Here is a 21677-nt window from a genome sequence, read left to right on the forward strand (position 1 = left end):
TTTGATTTATTCATGCGAGGTTAGTATTTGTTGTTCAAAATAAAGCAATCATGGTATATATTTGAAAAGTAAGAACCTTACCTAGTTTAATATGCTACCAAACTATTATATATAGGAAAGCTTAAAACACAAAAGTCCAGTCAGCTAATTCCTATGAAAGCCAGATATCATAACAAAAATCTATGTCAATAAATTGACATATTTAAGTTTCTAACTATTGAGCTATGCAAGACTTTTACTGTCTTGTATTAAAAAAAAGTGATATTTTTATTTCATGGAGGACAGAGTTTAGAGTTCAGACCAAGTAGGTAATTCAGAAAGGGATGGAAGTGCTTTATCTTCAATTTGAGATAATCAAAGTCAAATAGCCACTCATCTCAATGTATAAGCTGTTTATGACAGGATCATTCATTTACAGTGAGTGAGGGAGGCTGACTGATTAGGGCAGTAATTAGTTTTATTGACAGTTCAATTAGCCAAATAATGTTTACAGCAAGGAGGGAAATGTTCAGAGGCAGTTTCTTCAGAATGGAAACAAAGGCCACAGGAGCACAATAAATGCAGATTTTAGTGCTGACATACAAAATTGATGTAAGGAGACCCAAATTGAAGGACTGTTGCTTTGTATGAAATTGCGAATGGTTACTTTTGGGTATCTGGGGCTGGATTGGCATCTCTCATTGGAATTTCCATGAGGTCTAATATTTATTTTGGAAATCTCTGTGGAAGATGAGTGCTCCAAGCAGAATAGGCATTGAGATCAGGGCAAAGACCTAAATTGCTGGAAAAGCTCAGCAGGTCTGGCAGCAATTGTGAAGAGACAGCAGAGTTCATGTTTCAGGTTGAGTGACCCTTCCTTGGAACTGAGGATGGGCCACACGGTCTGAAATGTTAACTCTGGTTTCTCTCTAGCCAAGATGTGGAGGTGTGTTGGACTAGGGTGGATGAGGTCAGAAGTCATAGGACACCGGGTTATAGTTCAACAGGTTTATTTGAAATCGCATGCTTTCAGAGCACTGCTCCTTCACAAGGTGAAGAGAAGAAAAGCACACAGGCACAGAATTTATAGACAGATCAAAAGATGATACAAATGGTGTGAGTGGAGTGTCTGCAGGCCGAATAATCCGTCTCTGTAGGTGAGGGCTGCTATAACATGAGAGGTATAAAAGTCCCATGCCAAGGGTGGAACCATAGTAACAAGTAATCCAAACTAATTAATGTAGAGAGATCATAACAAGTTATCAAGGTGATGTGAGGAAGATTTTACAAATCCAGCACAGAACATCATGTAGTATCTCCGCTCCAGGGATTTACTGGATGACAATGGGTGATCTATCAGCATGTTCTGTGTTTGTCTCCTGAGAAGGATGTTGAGGTTTTTTGCTATGGCATGTCTGAATTGGTGATGGAGAAATGATGCCATGTTCTTCACAGCCTTCAACATGTCATCGATGACGACAAACATCTTGCCAGATCAAGCCTGTGTCCCCAACTCTCGCCCCCAAGCGACTGGCAAACTTTAACCAGATCATTGTTTGTAGCAAACTTCCCAGCCTTCAGGATATTTAGCGCAACACTACACAATCCTGCTACGGCAACCTCTGCAAAACATGTCAATCATCGGTATGGATACGACCATCACACTACACCACCCACCATGTGTACAGTACGTACTCATGTGACTCAGCCAATGTTGTCCACCTCATATGCTGCAGGTAAGCACGCCCAGAGACCTGACATATTGGCAAGATCATGCAGACACTATGGTAATGGATGAATACATGCCATGCAACAATAGCCAGAAAGGAATGTTCCCTCCCAGTTGGTGAACATTTCAGCGGTCAAGGACATTCAGCCTCTTAGCCTCCGATCTTCGAGTAAACGCCCTCCAAGGTGACCTTTTAAGATACGCAACACAGAATTCGTCAAGCGGAAACTGATAGCTCAGTTAGATACCCGTGAAGACCGTCTCAACTGTGATCTTGGTTCATGTCACACTACATCCTGTGTTGAATTTATACAATCTTCCTTACTGTCCTGTTTTGATACCATCAGCTTGTCACCACCAACTATGGAAAAAAGGCTTTCACTGTCTATCGTATCTAATCCTCTGATCATTTTAAATGTCTCTATTAAATCACCTCTCAACCTTCTTCCCTCTAATGAAAACAGCCTCAAGTCCCTCAACCTCTCCTTATAAGACCTTCCCTCCATACCAGGCAACATCCTGGTAAATCTCCTCTGCACCGTTTCCAAAGCTTCCACATCCTTCCTATAAACCAGAACTGTACGCAGTGTTCCAAGTGTGGCTGCACCAGAGCTTTGTACAGCTGCACATAACCTCATGGCTTTGAAGCTCAGTCCCTCTAACAATAAAACCTAACACCTAGCACACTGTACGCCTTCTTAATAACCCTATCAACCTGGGTGGCAACTTTCAGGGATCTGTGTACATGGACACAGAGATCTCTACTCATCCACATTACTAAGAACATTACCATTAACCCAGTACTCTGTATTCCTGTTACTCCTTCCAAAGTGAATCATCTCACATTTTTGTACATTAAACTCCATTTGCCCCCACCTCAGCCCAGCTCTGCAGCTTATCTATGTCCCTCTGTAACCTGCAACAGCCTTCCTCACTATCTGCAACTCCACCGACTGTAGTGTTATCCGCAAATTTACTAACCCATCCTTCTATGCCCTCATCTAGGTCATGTCTAAAAATGACAAACAGCAGTGACCCCAAAACAGATCCTTGTGGTAAACCACTAGTACGAACTCCAGGATGAACATTTCCCATCAACTATCAGCCAATTTCTGACCAAACTGCAAAATCTTCCTCAATCCCATGCCTTTGTATTTTCCGCAGTAGCCTACCTTGGCGAACCTTATCAAACGCCTTACTGAAAGGGCAGTAGAGATGACCCAGGTAATTATATACCAGTGAGCCTTACTTCTGTTGTAGGAAAGGTTTTGGAAAAAGATTATAAGAGATAAGATTTATAAGCATCTAGCAAGCAACAATTTGATTTCACGTAGTCCACATGGTTTCATTAAGGGCAGGTCGTGTCTCACAAACCTCAGTGTTTTTTGAGAAGGTGACCAAACATGTCGAAGAGGGTAGGGCAGTTGATGTGGTATACATGGACTTCACTAAAGCTTTTGATAAGGTTCCATATGGTAGGCTGTTGGAGAAATTGTAGAGGCATGGAATTGAGTGATTTTAGCGGCAAGTGGTGGTTGATGGAAAATATTCAGCCTGGAGTCCGGTTACTAGTGGTGTGCCACAAGGATCTGTTTTGGGACCACTGCTGTTTGTCATTTTTATAAATGACTTAGACGCAGGCATAGGTGGATGGATTAGTAAATTTGCGAATGAAACTAAAGTCGGTGGAGTAGTGGACAGTTTGGAAGAATGTTACAGGTTGCAGGGGGACTTGGATAAACTGCAGAATTGGGCTGAGAGGTGGCAAATTGAGTTCAATGCAGCTAAATGTGAGGTGGTGCACTTTGGGAAGAATAACAGGAAGGCAGAGTACTGGGTCAATGGAAAGATTCTTGGTAGTGTCGATGTGCAGAGGGATCTTGGAGTCCATGTACATAGATCCCTGAAAGTTGCCACCCAGGTGGATAGTGCTGTTTAGAAGGCATACGGTGTGTTAGGTTTCATTCAGAGAGGGATTGAGTTCCAGAGTTGCAATATTATGATGCAACTTTACAAAATGCTGGTGCGGCCACACTTGGAATATTATGTACAGTCCTGATCCCCATATTTCGGGAAGGATGTGGAAGCATTGGAAAAGGTGCAGAGGAGATTTACCAGGATGTTGCCTGATCTGGAGGGAAGGTCTTATGAGGAAAGGCTGAGGGACTTGGATCTGTTCTCATTGGAAAGAAGAAGGCTAAGAGGGAATTTGATAGAGACATACAAGATGATCAGAGGATAGTTAGGGTAGACGGTGAAAGTCTATTTCCTGGGATGATGATGTCAGCTTGTACGAGGGGGCATAACTACAAATTGAGGGGTGATAGATTTAAGACAGATGTCAGAGGCCGGTTCTTTACGCAGAGTGTGGTCAGGGCGTGGAATGCACTACCTGCCAATGTAGTTAACTCAGCCACATTAGGGAGATTTAAACAATTCTTAGATAAGCACATGAACGATGATGGGATAGTGTAGGGGGACGAGCTGAGAATAGTTCACAGATCGGTGCAACATCGAGGGCCGAAGAGCCTGTTCTGCGCTGGATTGTTCTATGTTCTAAATCATATACATCACATCAACCGCTTTACCTTCATCCATCTGTTTAGTCATCTTCTTGAAGAACTCAATAGGGTTTGTGAGGCATGACCTACCCTTCTCAAAATCATGTTGACTATCCCTAATCAAATTATTCCTTTCTAGCTGATTATAAATCCTATCTCTTATAACCATTTCCAACACTTTACCCACAACCGAAGTAAGGCTCATTGGTCCATAATTTCCAGGGTTATCTCTACTCCCCTTCTTGAATAAGCGGACAACATTTGCTATACTCCAGTCTTCTGGTATTATTCCTGTACACAATGACGACATAAAGATCAAAGCCAAAGGCTCTGCAATCTCCTCCTGGCTTCCCAGAGAATCCTAGCCCTGGGGACTTATCTATTTTCGCACTTTCCAGAATTGCTAACACCACCTTGTGAACTTCAATCCAGTCTATTCTAGTAGCTTGTGTCTCAGTATTCTCATCAACAACATTGTCTTTTTCCAGTGTGAATACTGACGAAAAATATTCGTTTAGTGACTCTCCTATCTCTTTGGACTCTACGCACAACTTCCCACTACTGATTGGCCTAATATTCCTTTCGTCATTCTTTTATTCCTGACATACCTATAGAAAGCTTTAGGGTTTTTCTTGCTGCTCCTACCTGCCAACGACTTTATGCCCCCTGTTGGCTCTTCTTAGCTCTCTTTAGGTCTTTCCTGGCTAACTTGTAACTCTCAAGTGTCTTAACTGAGCCTTCACATCTCATTCTAACATAAATTGCCTTCTTCCTCTTGACAAGAGATTCAACTTCTTTAGTAAACCATGGCGCTCTCACTTGACCACTTCCTCCCTGCTGACAGGTACATACTTATCAAGGACACGCAGTAGCTGTTCCTTGCATAAGCTCTACATTTCAATTGTGCCCATCCCCTGCAGTTTCCGTCCCCGTCCAATGTATCCGAAATCTTGTGTATTCACATCATAATTGCCTTTCCCCCAGCAATAACCCTTGCCCTGTGGTATGTACCTATATCTTTCAATTGCTGAAGTAAACACAACTGAATTGTGGTCACTATCACCAAAGTGCTCACCTACCTCCAAATCCAACATCTGGCTGGTTTCATTACCCAGAATCAAATCCAATGATCATCTGTAGAGACTTATTATTCAGCCTGTGGACACTCTACTCATACCATTTGTGTGATATTTTGATCTCTGTCTAATGATCTCTCTGCCTGTGTTATTCTTCACTTCACCTGGTGAAGGAGCAGCTCTCCAAAGGCTTACGATTTCAAAAACTGGTCGTTCTGCATGTTTCGTTTGTATGAATTGGCTATAATGCAATTGACAAAATTATAGACATTGTTTGGATAATGTGAACTTTCTCCTGAACGGGTGTAGCGATTTTCTATTAGCAATCTTAAACAGCAACTTTCCATAGTGCAAGGTCGCAGAGGCGCATAACCGTCATATTATAGCAGAGGGACCTGTAAACCTGTTGGCCTATAACCTGGTGTTGTGTGACTTCTGACTTCTCTCCACAGGTGCTTTCAGATCTGCTGAACTTTCCTGGCAATTTCTGTTTTTGCTTCTTATTTACTGCATCCCAGTTCTTCCTTTTTTTATTTAAATTAGGACAGTCAGTTTTGTTAGCAATTGATGTCACTTAGCTCAGTAACTTGACATACTGTCAAAAATTAAGTTGACTTAGCATTTGGATTATAGTCTTGTGAGCATTGCCAGTTACAACCTACTTCCATATTATTGTTCTCTTCACCTGCCCCTCCAAGTTCTAAGGTCTGAACTTCTATTCAGTCAAGGAAAGTGTTGGTGTTGGCACAGCAGGTGCTCGCAATAACAGCCAGTTTTTCAAACTTATTTTGTGAGATGTGGTGTCATAGTCATATAGTAGAGAAGAGGCCTTTCGGCCCATGGAATCTAGAGTCAAAGTACATGATAATGTCACTGACAATCTTTAATTGCCCTCAGAGGTATTTTTAAAATTCATTCAGAGGACGTGGGCATTGCTGGCTACGTCAGCATTCATTGCCCATCCATACTTGGCCAGAAGGCAGTTGAGTGTTATTCATATTACTGTGGGTCGAGAGTCCCAATTTAAGTCATCCTAGGTAAGGATTAACAGTTTCCTTCCATGAAGGACATCAGTGAACCAGATGAGATTTTCCTGAGAAGTGGCAGTGGTTCCATGATCATCATTAGATTCTTAATTCCAGACTTTTATTGAATTCAAATTCCACCCATGATTAAAACTCAGTTCCTGGAACATTACCTGAGCCTCTAGATTAACGATAATACAACTTGGATATCATCTCCCCCTATTTTTGAACTGCTGCAGTCATCTAGCATTTAGATAAGACCCGAAGACTTTAGTTCTTGGAGACATGGAATATTTCCTGCATCTATTTGATGCTTGAAATTTGGACTGCCTTGGTGGAGTGCAGAAGATCTATACACGTGACAGACATAATGACCAAGGTTGCCTTCTGTATTGTTAAAGGTTTTTGTGTGTTATTTGAATTGTTGCAGTATTATATTGTATATTAATTAGTTTTGAATATATTTTGAGTCAACCATATTGGTGGTTGTTTACTTTTCTCTATGGTGTTCAACAAAACTCTTTCTAATTCCGGAATTGCTTTGATGTGTGAAAATGTTTGTCCAAACAGAATCTTAAAAGGACATGTGAACTGGTCCGCAATTGCTTGCGAATATTTTTGTATTCATCATGAAGTTATCTCCTTGTCTTCTTTCTCTTAATATATATGCACTTGGGCCAAGTAAGGCAAGGCATTTATGGATAAACTAATTGTATCTGTTTAATTCCATTCTATTCTCTATCAGTTTTCCCTTTTTATATCGTAGTCTTAAACAATAGTAACCTTTCTGCTGTTTCCTGTACCTTTTTGCCTTTCTTAGTCTGATCCTTCCCTTTCTTCTGAAGACTCTACTGTTATGGAAGCTAAACTGATGGAACTGACCTCCATGCTTAGGAAGGTAGAATATGCAATGTTCCAGTCACTCTGCTATGCTTGCTACTTATTGCCTTTGCAAACAGTGGCAATTGAAGCCTTGATCCCAGAGGCTGAGCTTGCTCAACATTAAAGCTTCAAGTGTGCACACAGCAGTTTAAAACACCATTCAGCATCTATCATTAGCTTTCATAAAATGCTGCTTCCACCAGGCTTTTGTGAGACCAATGGCTGAAGTGCAACACTAAGTGGATCTGAGCTTCTTGGAAGAATTGCAATTTTCATGAAGATTTTTATTTTGAAAGCTCAATCTTTGCGATATTTAACAGTTTTTATTTATTTATCAGGCTGAAGAAAGGCATGGAAATATTGAAGAAAGGTTACGACAGTTGGAGGCACAGCTTGAAGAAAAGAATCAAGAATTACAACGAGTATGTTGATTAGGGTTTCCATATTATGATTTATAGAAACTAAAATTATAAATCTTCTGAAACTCCAAATACTGAACCTTGTGCAGTTTGTGCTATGGTGTATGGATTCTGTTGCTTCTTAATAGATGTCACAACATCGACTACAAACTTTCAACTTTTTAAATAGTATAAAATTTGTTATTTCTCACCCTGGAGAAAATGATGCTAATTAATTTAAGCCCGTAACCAAGATGTGGCAGACAGGAGGTTATGTCACTATATTGATTATGTGACTTTATTCCATTGTTGTCGTCCTTGTGCTGCCCATGTTTCCAAACCTTCTCCAAATCTGAAATGAGCTTATCTTGTGTTTTTTAAATGTAAATTTAATGTCTTCTTTCTTATGTTCAGGGTAAAATTGAGAAAATTTCTAAACTGGCATTCCCTTGCTCTTTCCCACTATTTCCCTCTCCCTTCCCACTTCCAACAACAACAACCCATATCTGTTTTCCAGTCTCTTTAATGACTGAGGAGAGGTCATAAGCTTTTTGAATCTGTCTGTAGCACGATGCCTTTGCTTGGAGTTGACTTTTGGCTCTCGGTTGGCAGGACTGCCCTCATTTCACCCAATTATTTTTGCCTCTTTTAAAGAATTGCTCTGTCTCTGTCTAATGCAAAGAATTGTAATGGCAATATTCATCATTCGACCACCAAAGTCAAGAAAAGGCATAAATTCCTTTGTCCCTTCTCATATTTCCTTAGCACTGATCACCATGCTATGAACTATCCACCTTTTTTATGCAAATAAAATATTTCTTCAATAACAGATTCATCTCAACTTCTAACCAAACTTGACAAGTTTCACAAACTTTGGATTCTGTTTGAAAATGGCTATGCTGAGAGCTTTTGCATTGGGCTGTCACTTCTAAACATCCTAGATTTGTAGTATTTCGATAGCTTTTCACTAAACTTGATTCTTTTCTGTATGTGCCAGATGTCTGTCTGTTAGAAACTTTTTGGATATGGTGCAATTCCATTTGTGTTTAATACATCAGGTAGTGTGAAGTGTTCGTGCTCAGTGCATGAGCACGTACTTTTAATATGAAATTTAGTATTTAAATCTAGGTTTGTTAATTTGTGTAGTGTGTGTCAGTCACTTGAATAGTTGGTTTTTGAGCTCTGTGCCTAATTTTTTTAATCAGCCCATCTATCTATTTAAAAGGCTCGACAGAGGGAAAAGATGAATGAAGAACACAATAAGCGTTTATCGGACACAGTAGATAAACTCCTGTCAGAGTCCAATGAAAGACTTCAGCTTCACCTAAAGGAAAGGATGGCTGCATTAGAGGAAAAGGTAGTCATTTATAAAATAATCCAAATTATTGCATCCTTCAAGTGACCTAGGATTTCATTAAAGTTTGGCCTCCGTTCAGAAGGCTGCAGTTCTGACACCAGATAGATTTGATATGCATATACATAGAACATAGAACATAGAAGAATACAGCGCAGTACAGGCCCTTCAGCCCTCGATGTTGCGCCGATCAAAGCCCACCTAACCTACACTAACCCACTATCCTCCATATACCTATCCAATGCCCGCTTAAATACCCATAAAGAGGGAGAGTCCACTACTGCTACTGGCAGGGCATTCCATGAACTTACGACTCGCTGAGTGAAGAACCTACCCCTAACATCAGTCCTATATCTACCCCCCCCTTAATTTAAAGCTATGCCCCCTTGTAATAGCTGACTCCATACGTGGAAATCCATATTTTAGGATTTCTATTATATAGTATTGGCAAAGCCAAAGTGATGCCTATCTGAAAATGATCATGGAAGAGAACCAGGACAGGTGCCAAGATTGAAATATTTAGTAAGCATATTTATGTGCAGATGGAAAGTGCAATGAAGAAAAGCAAGGGAAACTAGAGGAAAAGCTGGTAAGCTTTTGGTCAGAAGCGATGGTTGTTTTACAGTAAGCTGAGTAAACCGTTTTGGAAATAACTTGTGACGAACCTCATTTGGAGTGTTTTACTTGGATATGAAGCTTCAACCTTCTCAAAAGAGGAGACCAACTTGCTAAATGACCTTCAAATGTGGATTTGGAGGAGAATGGATAAGATCAATTGGGCAGAAAAAAAACCCAGATGAAATACTGTGAAGGGTGAATGAACAAAGACATTTGCTAAATGTAACTAGGAACAGACAGAGTATGTCTGGGCACGTTCTAAGAGGATGTGGACTTGTAGAGACATTTTGGAGAAAAGTTTTTGAGGAAAAGGATGAAGGATTTGAAAAATATAAGGAAATTATTAGCCAATTAAAATTCTGACAAAAGAGAGACCTGGAAAGACTTCTATGAGTCAAGGACTTGCTTTTGGACAGAACACATGATAGTGACAAAAGTAGGAATTGCTGGAAAAGTTCAGCAGGCCTGGCAGCATCTGTGAAGAGAAATCAGAGTTAACATTTAGAATTGAGTGACCCTTCAATAGACAATAGATATAGGAGTAGGCCATTCAGCCCTTCGAGCCTGCACCGCCATTCAATATGATCATGGCTGATCATTCCCAATCAGTATCCTGTTCCAGCCTTATCTCCATAACCCTTGACTCCACTATCTTTAAGAGCTCTATCCAATTCTTTCTTAAATGAATCCAGAGACTGGGCCTCCACTGCCCTCTGGGGCAGAGCATTCCACACAGAAAACACATCCGGTGACAAAGGCCACAGTCTTGCCTTCTCTGAGGATTGAACTCAGGACCTTCAGATTATGAGACTGACGCGCTGCCTACTGCGCTAAGAAGGCCTTCCTCAGAACACACATGATAGTGATGATATGAATCATTAAAGACATTCTCAATGGCCAAGAGAGGAAAATGGACTCAAAGGACCACCTTACTGCATCTAGTAATACACTGCAGCTGTGCTGAAGTTTAGTGCTTAGTCATATCAAACTTTTTGGCTGATGAACAGTGTGCAGCTGGAAAGACAGGAGCACTTTGGGAAATTAGGGATAGAGAACTGGGGCAAAATCCTGTTCTGTAATCCTACTAAAGCCATATATTTGGTATTATATAAAATCTTAATTGTATATCTTAATTGCAATGCCTGTTTCAGTAGTAATGTTAAACTAGATATTCTAAATTATCCTGTAAAATACTCTTTCAGAATTCCCTTATCCGGGAGCTTGAAAATACAAAGCAGCTCATTGAAGAAACACACCATGAAAAGGTAGGTTTCATTTGCAAAGGTACTATTCCTCGTGATTTAAGTTTACAGTCATATGATTCGCTTCAGCTCTTTGCCTACCCATTGTATTGAATTGAAGTATTGTATTGAAGTATGAAATTTCAGTAAGCTAATTAAAAAAATTGTGGACTCTTAACAATACTGTTTCTGATTTAACATTTTATCACTATAGCAGAACTTTGGTCCTAAAATTTGTTCTTCACATCTGTAGGACACAACCTGTTTAACACAGTTAATTTAAAATATGTAAACTGTATTTGTGAGAATGGTCTTTTCAAACCAAAACTACTACTATATTTAATCAAAGTTTGCCCAAGTTTCTGCAAATATGTCAGAAAACTAAGGAATTCTATGGAACTGTGGACAATCTTTGCTGCTGTTTTGGTTCGCAAATAACAGGCCCATATAGAACTTAAGAATTATACAGCAAAATTAAACTGTAATAACCACTAAGATTGTCTTTCAGGCACTTAATGTTGTCAGGTCAAGTTTTTGGTTACATGTATACAAACCTTAATTTAATTGATCTCAATACATTCCACCACTTTTGTCTATATTTTAGAATTTACTAACATTGCATTTCTTTCATGGAACTACATTTGAATATTTCAGAATAAATTGTTAGCTGAGAATGATCAATGGCGAGTGAAAGCTGCTTCTTTTGGAGACGCTCTGCATCATAGGTATTATACAAAAATACTCTATTCATCAGTTTGTACAAGATTGTTTTATTGTATCTTTGCTTCATTATTTCTACTGTAAGTTTTATATTCATAGTTCAGCTCATGTTCTTTTTGATATAAGCAGTGAAAGGAAATACGTTTCTTCAATAGTTATCATAAAAAGTCATTAGTAGAAATATTTTTAAGAATCATAAATACTTTCCCTCCATCATAAAGTCATAAGTGGGGATGCTCTGTTTTGATTGAGCAATGTTCAGCTCATTTGCCGCCACTCAGATACTGAAGTAGTTTGTGTCCAAATGCAGTTCAGTATTTAGGCTTGGACTGACAAGTGGAAAGCAATATTTGTGCCGCTCGTGTCAGACAATGGCCATCTCTGACGAGAGAATCTAACCATCACCCCATGAAATTCAATGGTATTACCATTGTTGAATCTGCCACTATCAACATACTGGGGGTTACTATTGATAGGAATACTGAACTGGAATGGACATAAAAGTAGAGTGGTTATGACATAAACATTGGAGGTGTTGTGGATAGTGAAGAAAGTATACAGTAAATGATAGGACTGTTCGGAGCATTGATATCCAGAGAGATCCTGGGTGCAAGTGCATACCTGTCGGAAAGTGGCAACACCAGTGGATAAGGTGGTAAATAAGGCATGAGGCATACCTGCCATTATTGGTCAGGCATTGAGTATAAAAATTGGCAAGTCATGTTGCAGCTGTATAAGGCTTTAGTTAGAACACATTTGGAGTATCATGTGCAGCAAAAAAGGTTGCTGTGATTACCACATTATAGGAAGAATGTGGAGGCATTGGAGAAGTTGCAAAAGACATTTACCAGGATGTTTCCTGTATTAGCTGTAAGGAGAGGTTGCAAAATCTTGGATTGTTTTCACTGAAGTCTCGGAGGCTGAGGAGTGATTTGATAGAGGTTTACAGAATTATGTAAGGTATGAATACGTTGGGTAGTAGTAGAGTTGTTTTTTTTTGAGGGTGGGAATGTCAAATACTAATTGGCACAGGTTTAAAGTGAAAGGGGGGATGTTTTAAAGGTGTGGTAGGTCCCTGGAACTTGCTGCCAGGGCAGGTGCTAGAAGTAGGTACAATGGCAATATATAAGAGGCATTTCAACAGAGACATGAACAGGCAGGGTGGAGAAGGAATTGGGCCATGTGCAGATAGATGGGGTTACTTTAGAATGGCATCATGGTCGGCACAGACATAGTGGACCAAAGGACCTATTCCACAGATGCACTGGTCTGTGTTCTGTGTAAAAGCAGGTCAGTGAATAACTCACTTCGTGATTCCCCAAAGCCTGACCACCATCTACAAGGCACAAGTCAGGAGTGTGATGGAATACTCCCCACTTGTCTGGGTGGGTGCAGCTCCAACAACATTCAAGAAGCTTGACATCATCCAGAACAAAGCAACCCGCTTGATTGGCACCACATCCACAAGTCTCCACTCCCCACTCCTCCAACATTCAGTAGCAGCAGTGTGTACCATCTACAAGATGCACTGCAGAAATTCACCAAGGCTGCTTAGCACCTTGCAAACCATGGCAACTGCCGTGTAGAAGGACAAGAACAGCAGATACATGGGAACACCACCAACTGCAAATACCTCTCCAAGCTGCTCTTGAACCTGACTTTGGAATGAATCACTGTTCCTTCACTGTCATTGGGACAAAATCCTGCAAATACACTGTGGTGTTTCAAGAACGCAGCTCACTACCAACCTTCTCGAGGGCAACTGGGGATGTGCAATAAATGCAGCCCAGCCAGTGATGCCCACATCCCATGAATGACTCTAAAAATAAATAGAAAAGTTTGTTTTTATGAATGCCATGACTCTTACCTAATGTACAATATTGGCCAATGCAAAAATGACTTTTGTTCAAGGAATATCAAAGTCTATATATTTTTGATTTAGTATCTTTGACTTGCTATTTCTCACTGCATTAATTTCAAAATTCTTACCCTTTTATCCTAGCCCCTCCATGCCTCACTGTGCCCTACCATTCAAACCTCTTTATTTCAGTGTTCCAAGACACTTGTTCTGCCATTACAGCTCTGGCCCCCTTTACATTTCTCATCTCCACCCCACGTATAGATGATGGGTCCTTCTGCAGTCTATGTCCAACTCAGTAGAATGCTGTTCCTTGACATGTCTGCTTTGCTACCTTCCATCACCACTCCAAATTCCTCATCCACCAACATTTTTGTGAAATGCTTTGGAGAGTGCATTTTCTTCTACCTTTAACTTTTAGCTTGCTTTTCCCAGGACCATTACACTTATTCAGTTACTTTTATGCTTACTGTATGCATCAAACTTGAAAGTGAAGATGCTTTAAGCATTTTCTTTGAGTATTCAAATCAGAATTATGGCAATAACCTAGAAGTTAAGAATTTTTGACAACCTAATCAATGATTCAGCATAAAACATTGAATAATCTGTTTGAATGCAATCTTGAATTTGCTCCATTGACTTTTAAATAAAATACTTTAGGATGCTTGATAAAGTTCCTATTTAAAATATGATGTACTTCTCAGTTAATGGCTAGAAAATTAACAAATTTATGTTCTCCACACTATTTTGAGACTTTAGAAATTATGTGCACACTTTCAATTTTTCTCTACTATCTTTCAACAATTGTAAATGTTTCTAATGAGTAATTTGGAGAATAATTAGAATTAAATTTTATTGTCATGTGTACTGAGGTACAGGGCTACAGGAATACAATGAAAAGTTTATAGTATCACCATTCAGTTTCCCATTTTAGGTACAAGGTACCCTAGGTACAAGGTAACAAAATAAATAAGTTACAGTTCTTCCCAGTATAAAGTAGGAAGAAAGAAATAAAGTTATAAGTTCCAAATTACAGTCCTTTAGCCATGGGCCTGTAGTTGCTTCACGCAGGGCTTTCCCCACAAGGGTTTGATCTCTCAATCCCTCCACTGCCATCTTACTGCCAACTGCTATCCGGGCTCACCACCACCTAGCCACATGCCGCTAGACTCCTGCTCTGGTGCTGGTTCAATCCCCCAGCTGCTTCCATGGTGCTGCTGACCGCCAAAGTGCTACACAGGCACATCAACCACCTCATGGCCGACTGCCAAAGTCCCCACTGTAGGTCTCCAACCGGTGCCGTTATCACTGCTCTCTCCAGAAGGTAAGTAAAAATTTAAAACCTAAAGGAAAGCAAAGCAGTTGAAGTGGATGACTCAGGAACCCCTCGCCGCTGCCATCTTGAGCCAAGAATAAAGTATGATCTCTTCAATTTGAACTGCTTTCTAGACTCTTGATGCCTTTCTCTCCGTGAGTTACCTCTTGACTGATGGAAAAGAAAACTAACAAATTTTACTGTTTACCTTTGGGTGTGAATTGGGTAATTGAGGGGCAACCTTGCTCTGTAAGTGTGCGCTTTCTCTAAATTATAATGCAGTTGTAACTGCTATCTGAAATCCAAGTCCTGATGCCCAAGCCTGAGTCTGTCATGGTACTGGAGGGGGGTATATTTCACTCTACTTCACACTAGAATACGTTTGGATTTAAATGCTGATTTGCACTGCACAAGTTTTACATCAGTATTTGCATCTACATCTTTTTGAGCTTAAGTATTCACGTGCAAGAGTAGGGAAAGTTAGGATGAATGTAGTGCATTTCTTCAAGTATTTAACCCTTAAAATTTTTATGAAAAAAAAAATTCTGGTTGTGACTGGAGGTCATGCATCAGGAATGCATGGCAGGAATTTGGGTGTCAGAGTCAAATGTTTTGCTGGGGGTTTACAACCTGAATTCAAGGTGCACAGATTCATAAAATCTATCATTTTAATCTGCTGACTACTTGCTTAGTAGAAAAATAATCCAGAGTTTACCTCTGTCCCATGTGCAGTCTTCTGTTGATACTTGATGTAACTGCATTGTAATTTTAACATGGCTTTAATGATGACCATATCAAACTGACCCTCCAGCAAGAACACTCGAGTGTGGTTTGAAGAAGCAGTTTTACTGTAATGTTCTAACCCCATTATATGAGACTTCTTGCTGGGTGTAAATCGCTAAATTTTCCCAAAAACCTTTAACAAATATTGAATCTCTTTTGTTCTAGCAGGTCACATTTAGGTAGTCCCTCTGATTTTAGGTACCCAATAACATCTGCGTCAGAGGTAGACAAACACCCAGACCAATACAGCGGTGCATCAGTATTACGTAGAACTCAGAAGGGCCGCTTAGCAGCTTTAAGAGATGAACCTTCAAAGGTACAGTTTCCTCATTCATACTTGAAATTTTCCAGTTTTAACTGTTTCTTGTTATTGGACTTTCAGAAGCAATTTATCCAGTTGCTTTTTAAAGACATAATGGATCCATCCAATAACTTTCAAAGGTTAACTGGGGAGGCTATTTGCAGTTAAAGGAATGGTTGGGAAGTTGGAGGCCTTGAAGAATGAGATGACAAGAGTTCAGAGACAGTATGTTCCAGTTAGTGTGAAGGATAAGACTGGTAGATGTAGGAAATGCTGGATGACCAGAGTAATTGAGATTCTGCTTAAGAAAAAGGCAGCATGTATCAGGTACAGACAGCTGGAATCAAGTGAATCCTTAGAGTAAAAGGACAGTAGCAGTATACTTAAGGGGGAAATCAGGAGGGTTAAAAGGGGACATGCAATAGCTGTGGCAAGTAGCGTTAAAGACAATACAAAGAGTTTCTATAAATACATTAAAGGCTGAAGAGTAACTAGGGACAAAATACAGTTCCTTAAAGATTAACCTGGCTGTCTGTGTATAGAACCACATGAGATTGGTGAGATACTAAACAAATATATTACTTCAGTATTTACTGTGAGAAGAACATGGAAGCTAGGGAACTTGGGGAAATTAGTAATGTCTTGAAAAGTGTTCATGTTACAGAAGAGGAGGTGCTGGAAGTCTTAAAACGCTTAAAGGTAAATAAATCTCAAGACCTGCTCAGATGTTTCCGAGAACTTTTTGGGAAGCTGGGGAAAAGGTTGCTGGGCCCCTTGCTCCCTGTTACTTGTATTATTGATAGCCATGGCTGAGGTGCCGGAAGGCTGGAGATTGGCTAATATGTCCCCATTATTTTAGAGTGTCCATAAGAAAAAGCCAAGAAACTATAGACCAGTGAGCCTTAGGCCAGTGGTGGGTAAATTGTTAGAGAGGATTCTGAGGGACAAGATTTACATGTATTTGGAAAGGCAAGAACTGATTAGGGATAGTCAGCATGGCTTTGTGCATGGGAAATCATATCTCACTAACTTGATTGAGCTCTTTGAAGAGGTGACAATGAAGATTGATGAAGCCAGAGTGGTCGATGTTGCCTGCATAGACTTCAGCAAAGCATTTGACAAGGCTCCGCAGGGTAGACTGGTTAGTAAGGGTTAGATCACATGGGAAACAGATCCAGTGGTGGCCAATTGGATAGAAAATTGGCTTGAAGGTAGGAGGCAGAGTCTTGTGATGGAGGGTTGGTTTTTGGGCTGGAGACCTATGGCCAGTGATGTACCACAAGGATCAGTGCTTGGTCCACTGGTTTTTGTCAATTTATGTAAATGACTTGGATGTAAATGTAAGAGGTTCAAAGTTTATGAGAAGATTTGTAGCTTGTTGTGGTTCTGTTCGCCGAGCTGGGAATTTGTGTTGCAGACGTTTCGTCTCCTGTGTAGGTGACATCCTCAGTGCTTGGGAGCCTCCTGTGAAGCGCTTCTGTGATCTTTCCTCCGGCATTTGTAATGGTTTGAATCTGCCGCTTCGGGTTGTCAGTTCCAGCTGTCCGCTGCAGTGGACGTTATATTGGTTCCAGGTCGATGTGCTTATTGATTGAATCTGTGGATGAGTGCCATGCCTCTAGGAATTCCCTGGCTGTTCTCTGTTTGGCAAGCAACATGCGTTTGACTGGGACAACACTACTATTATAGGACAAGCCCAACAGAGAACAGCCAGGGAATTCCTAGAGGCATGGCACTCATCCACAGACTCTATCAACAAACACATCGACCTGGACCCAATATACCGGCCACTGCAGCGGACAGCTGGAACTGACAACCGGAAGCGGCAGATTCAAACCACTACAAATGCCGGAGGAAAGATCACAGAAGCGCTTCACAGGAGGCTCCCAAGCACTGAGGATGTCACCTAGACAGGAGACGAAACGTCTGCAACACAAACTCCCAGCTTGGCGAACAGAACCACAACAATGTAAGAAGTATGGTCAGCAAATTTTCTGATGACCCCAAAATAGGTGATGCAGTGGACAGTGAAGAAAATTATCTAAGATTACAACGGGACCTTGGTTAGATGGGCCAAGGAGTGGCAGGTAGAGTTTAGAGCATGGAACAATACAGTGCAGAACAGGCCCTTCGGCCCTCGCTGTTGCGCCAACCTGTGAACTATTCTCAGCTCGTCACTTATACTATCCCATCATCATCCATTAATTTAGATAGATGTGAAATGTTGAATTTTGGAAAGGCAAATCAGGGCAGGACTTATACACTTAATGGTAAGGCCCTGGGAGGAGTTAATGAACAAAGAGACTTTGGAGTGCAGGTGTATAGTTCCTTGAAAGTGGTGTCGCAGTGGGCAGCCTGGTGAGGAAGGTGTTTGTTACGCTTGCCTTTATTGATTAGAACATTGAGTGTAGCAGTTGGGATGTCATGTCATATTGTGGCTATTGTGGCTGTGCATAAATATTGTTGAGGCCACTTTTGGAATAATGTGGACAATTCTGGTCACCCTTCTGTAGGAGGGATATTGTTAAATGTGAGAGGGTGCAGAAAAGATTTGTAAGATGTTGCCAGGGTTGGAGGGTTTGAGCTGTGTAGAGAGATTGAATAGGCTGGGACTTTTTTTTTTCCCTGGAGTGTCAGAGACTCAGGGATGACCTTATAGAGGTTTATAAAATCATGAGGGGCATGGATAGGGTGAATAATCAAAGTCTTTTTCCTCGGGTGAAAGAGTTCAAAACCTGAGGGCCAAGGTTTAAGGTGTGAGGAGAACATTTTAAAAGGGACCTGGGGGGGGGGTAACAATTTCATAGGAGAAAGTGAGGACTACAGATGCTGGAGATCAGAGCTGAAAAATGTGTTGCTGGAAAAGCGCAGCAGGTCAGGTAGCATCCAAGGAGCAGGAGAATCGACATTTGGGGCATAAGCCCTTCTTCAGGAATACCGAAACGTCAGTTCTCCTCCTTGGATGCTGCCTGACCTGCGCTTTTCCAGGTAACAGTTTCATGCAGAGGATGATGTGTGTATGTGTGCTGCCAGAGGAAGTGGTGGGGGCAGCGGCTAGTAGTGTTACAACATTTAAAAGCATCTGGCTGGGTTCATGAATAGGAAGGGCTTAGAGGGGTATGGGTCAAATGCTGGCAAATGGGACAAGTTCAGATTGGGATGTCTGGCCAGCATGGATGGGTTGGACCCAAGACACTTTTTCCATGCTGTATGACTCTATAAATGAGAGATGTTTTAAAATCTCCTCACCCAATGAAACTGGGCAATTAAAAACCAATTTGTTTTATTCACACATGGAATGTGGACACCAGTGGTTGCCAGAATTTGTTGCCCTTGAAAAGAACTGTGATTTGCTCGGTCATTTCAGAAGGCAATTAAGAGTCGACTACATTGCTGTGGGTCTGGAGTCACATGTAGGTCAGACCAGATAAGAGCAGCAGTTACCCCCCTTTAAAAAAAAGTTACAGTTCCTTACCTGTTTGTAATTGCCTTTTAGGAATCATTTTATGTTTTAACTTGAGTTAATATACTTGCTTTTTGGGGCAGGTCTATTTTTCCAAATGTTACAATGAAAGTGTCAACCTCCTGTCCTGTCGTCTTTCCCACCCACATACCTGAGGTTTTACTTTTATTGGTGTTGTTCAGAAATATTTGAATGAAAAGGAGGCAATGATCAAAATTAAAATGCAGAAAGAGAACAGGTGAAGTTACAATAATTAGAACAAGGACAGGAATATGAGGAGGAAAATTATTACTCAATATTTGCAAATCTGTTATTCAGCAACATTGGTGAAATATTTTCATTTAAGCACTCACCTTTTCAAAATAAAAGACTTTGGTTTTTTTTCAACATAGTGAAAGTTGATTTAGATGTAGTTTGGGAGCAGTTTGAGTGTTGACTGAAGTTACTTTGCTTTGTAATAATTGTTGGGTGCTGTTTCATCTTTATAGCTTCTGCTTTGCTTTGAGATAACAATATTGGAGGCAGTAGTGCGAATAGAATGACATTTTATAGAATTGTATGTAATTGCTAATATTCTAGCATTCAAAAGTGGATCAAAAAGTAAGTTGTGAGGAGGATATAAGGAGGCTGCACAGGGAAATTGATTAAATTAAATGGCCAAAGGTTTGAATTTCATGTGGAGAAATGTGAAATTGTCAGTTTTGGTAGGCAGAATTAAGAAAAACTATATTGTTTAGTTGGTGAGAGATAATAGAGCTCTGAGTTGCAGAGGGATCTGGATGTCCTGGTGCATGAATAGCAAAAGGTTAGTGTGCAGGTACAGCAAGTATTTAGAGAAGCTAAGGGTTGCTTATTGCATGAGAATTTAAAACAATAGGTAGATGGTTCTTTAATTATGTGTGGCATTAGTGAGACCATGGGATAGGTGGGAGGGGGCGGGGTCAGAGTGGGATGTTGTTCAGAGGGTCCGTTCAGGCTTGCTGGGCCAAATGGCCCCTCTTCACACTGTGTAAGGATTCTGTGATTCACACCTGGAATATTGACCATGCAGTGTTGGTTTCCAAAGTTAAGGAAGGATATAAATGCTTCAATTCATGTGTTCGTAAAGCATCTTTCATACCATGTTAGGTGTCTGACACTTTTTAAATGGAATTATTTGATGAGAAAGGTATCTATCGACATAATATACAATATTCTGGAATTCCTAACTATTAGTTACATTACTTCTGACATAGAGATGGTGACTCATAAGTTTGAGTTGATCTTTTCAATCTTGTGATTGTATTTAAATGTAATCCTGCATAATATGTTAAAAAACAGTCATTGTCCTTTGTGATTTGTTGCTCCATTAGTTCTAAATTCTTGGATCACTTGTTAGTAACACTTGCAAATTGCAATCTGAACATCAGGTGCTTGAGAAACACTTGTGCTGTTATCTTTGCTGATCCTCTCTTACCAAATAGACATTTGCATTTTCAGTGTAACTTTTCCATTTTGTTCCTTGATCTATTCTTGGTCATTTATTAAATCAGGCAATATTGTCTCTGCTTGCTGTATAATGTTGCCTTCTTTCTGTCATTGCAATATGCAACTGATGTATGACATTTTCTGTTTCCTGCTACATTCTGGTGGATTTCTGCAGCATGTAAGTTTTTGTGTCATGCATTTTGTGTAATAGTTTTCAATTCCAGATCTTTCTAAGTGCTAATTGTAATATTTTAAGTATTTTCTATTAAAAGTATTATGATTGTTCAATTCCTTCTTGTTGTGAATAGTAGACCTGTAAAAGCATGAGAAATAGGGGCAAGCCATTCAGTCCTTCAAGCCTGTTCTGTCTTTCAATATCTTCTGTCTCACCACTGGCTTCCCAAACCAATTCCAGGTCCCACAGTATGCTTGAGAAACTCTGGTCTGGCAGTGTTTTAAGGAAGGTTCATCTTGAACTTAAAACATTTAATACATTTTGTCTCTTTCTCTCAGATGTTCATAAGTTCATTAGATATAGGGGCAGAAATAGACCATTTGGCCCATCGAGTCTGCTCTGCCATTCGACCATGACTGATATGGTCCACGCCCCCATTTTCCTGCCTTCTGCCCATAACCCTTCATCCCATTATCAAATAAAAATCTGTCTGACTCCGCCTTAAATTTACTCACTGTCCCGCTATCCACCTCACTTTGGGGTCGTGAATTCTTCAGATGTTGCTCGGCTTGCTGTGCTTTTCCAGAAATTTGTTTGTTTCTGATTTCCAGCATCCACAGTAATTAGCTTTATTGTAGCTTCGGATCCCTTTGTGTTCAACAATCTATTGATCTCTTTCATGAGTATGCAATAACTGAACTACACCTTTTGAGGTTAACAATTCCATACACC

At 40.3% G+C, this 21677-nt stretch overlaps 1 protein-coding gene and 1 non-coding gene across 9 annotated transcripts in view; one reads left to right on the forward strand and one right to left on the reverse strand.

The window, feature by feature from the left end:
- LOC140493853 (liprin-alpha-1-like) overlaps positions 1-21677 on the forward strand; it is a 224078-nt gene that overhangs the window by 127716 nt on the left and 74685 nt on the right. For 6 of the 8 annotated variants that reach the window (XM_072592827.1, XM_072592831.1, XM_072592829.1 and 3 more), the window contains exons 9-13: positions 7591-7674; positions 8876-9007; positions 10825-10887; positions 11518-11588; positions 15705-15855. In XM_072592827.1, coding sequence (XP_072448928.1) covers positions 7591-7674; positions 8876-9007; positions 10825-10887; positions 11518-11588; positions 15705-15855 — 501 coding nt within the window. The remainder of the gene's footprint in view (positions 1-7590; positions 7675-8875; positions 9008-10824; positions 10888-11517; positions 11589-15704; positions 15856-21677) is intronic. The other 2 variants (XM_072592828.1, XM_072592832.1) reach the window with 2 other exon arrangements.
- On the reverse strand, positions 10390-10462 carry trnam-cau (transfer RNA methionine (anticodon CAU)). Its single transcript has one exon. It is a non-coding gene; the product is annotated as a tRNA-Met (tRNA).

This window comes from Chiloscyllium punctatum, chromosome 22 (assembly GCF_047496795.1).
Source record: "Chiloscyllium punctatum isolate Juve2018m chromosome 22, sChiPun1.3, whole genome shotgun sequence".
Lineage (NCBI taxonomy): Eukaryota > Metazoa > Chordata > Chondrichthyes > Orectolobiformes > Hemiscylliidae > Chiloscyllium > Chiloscyllium punctatum.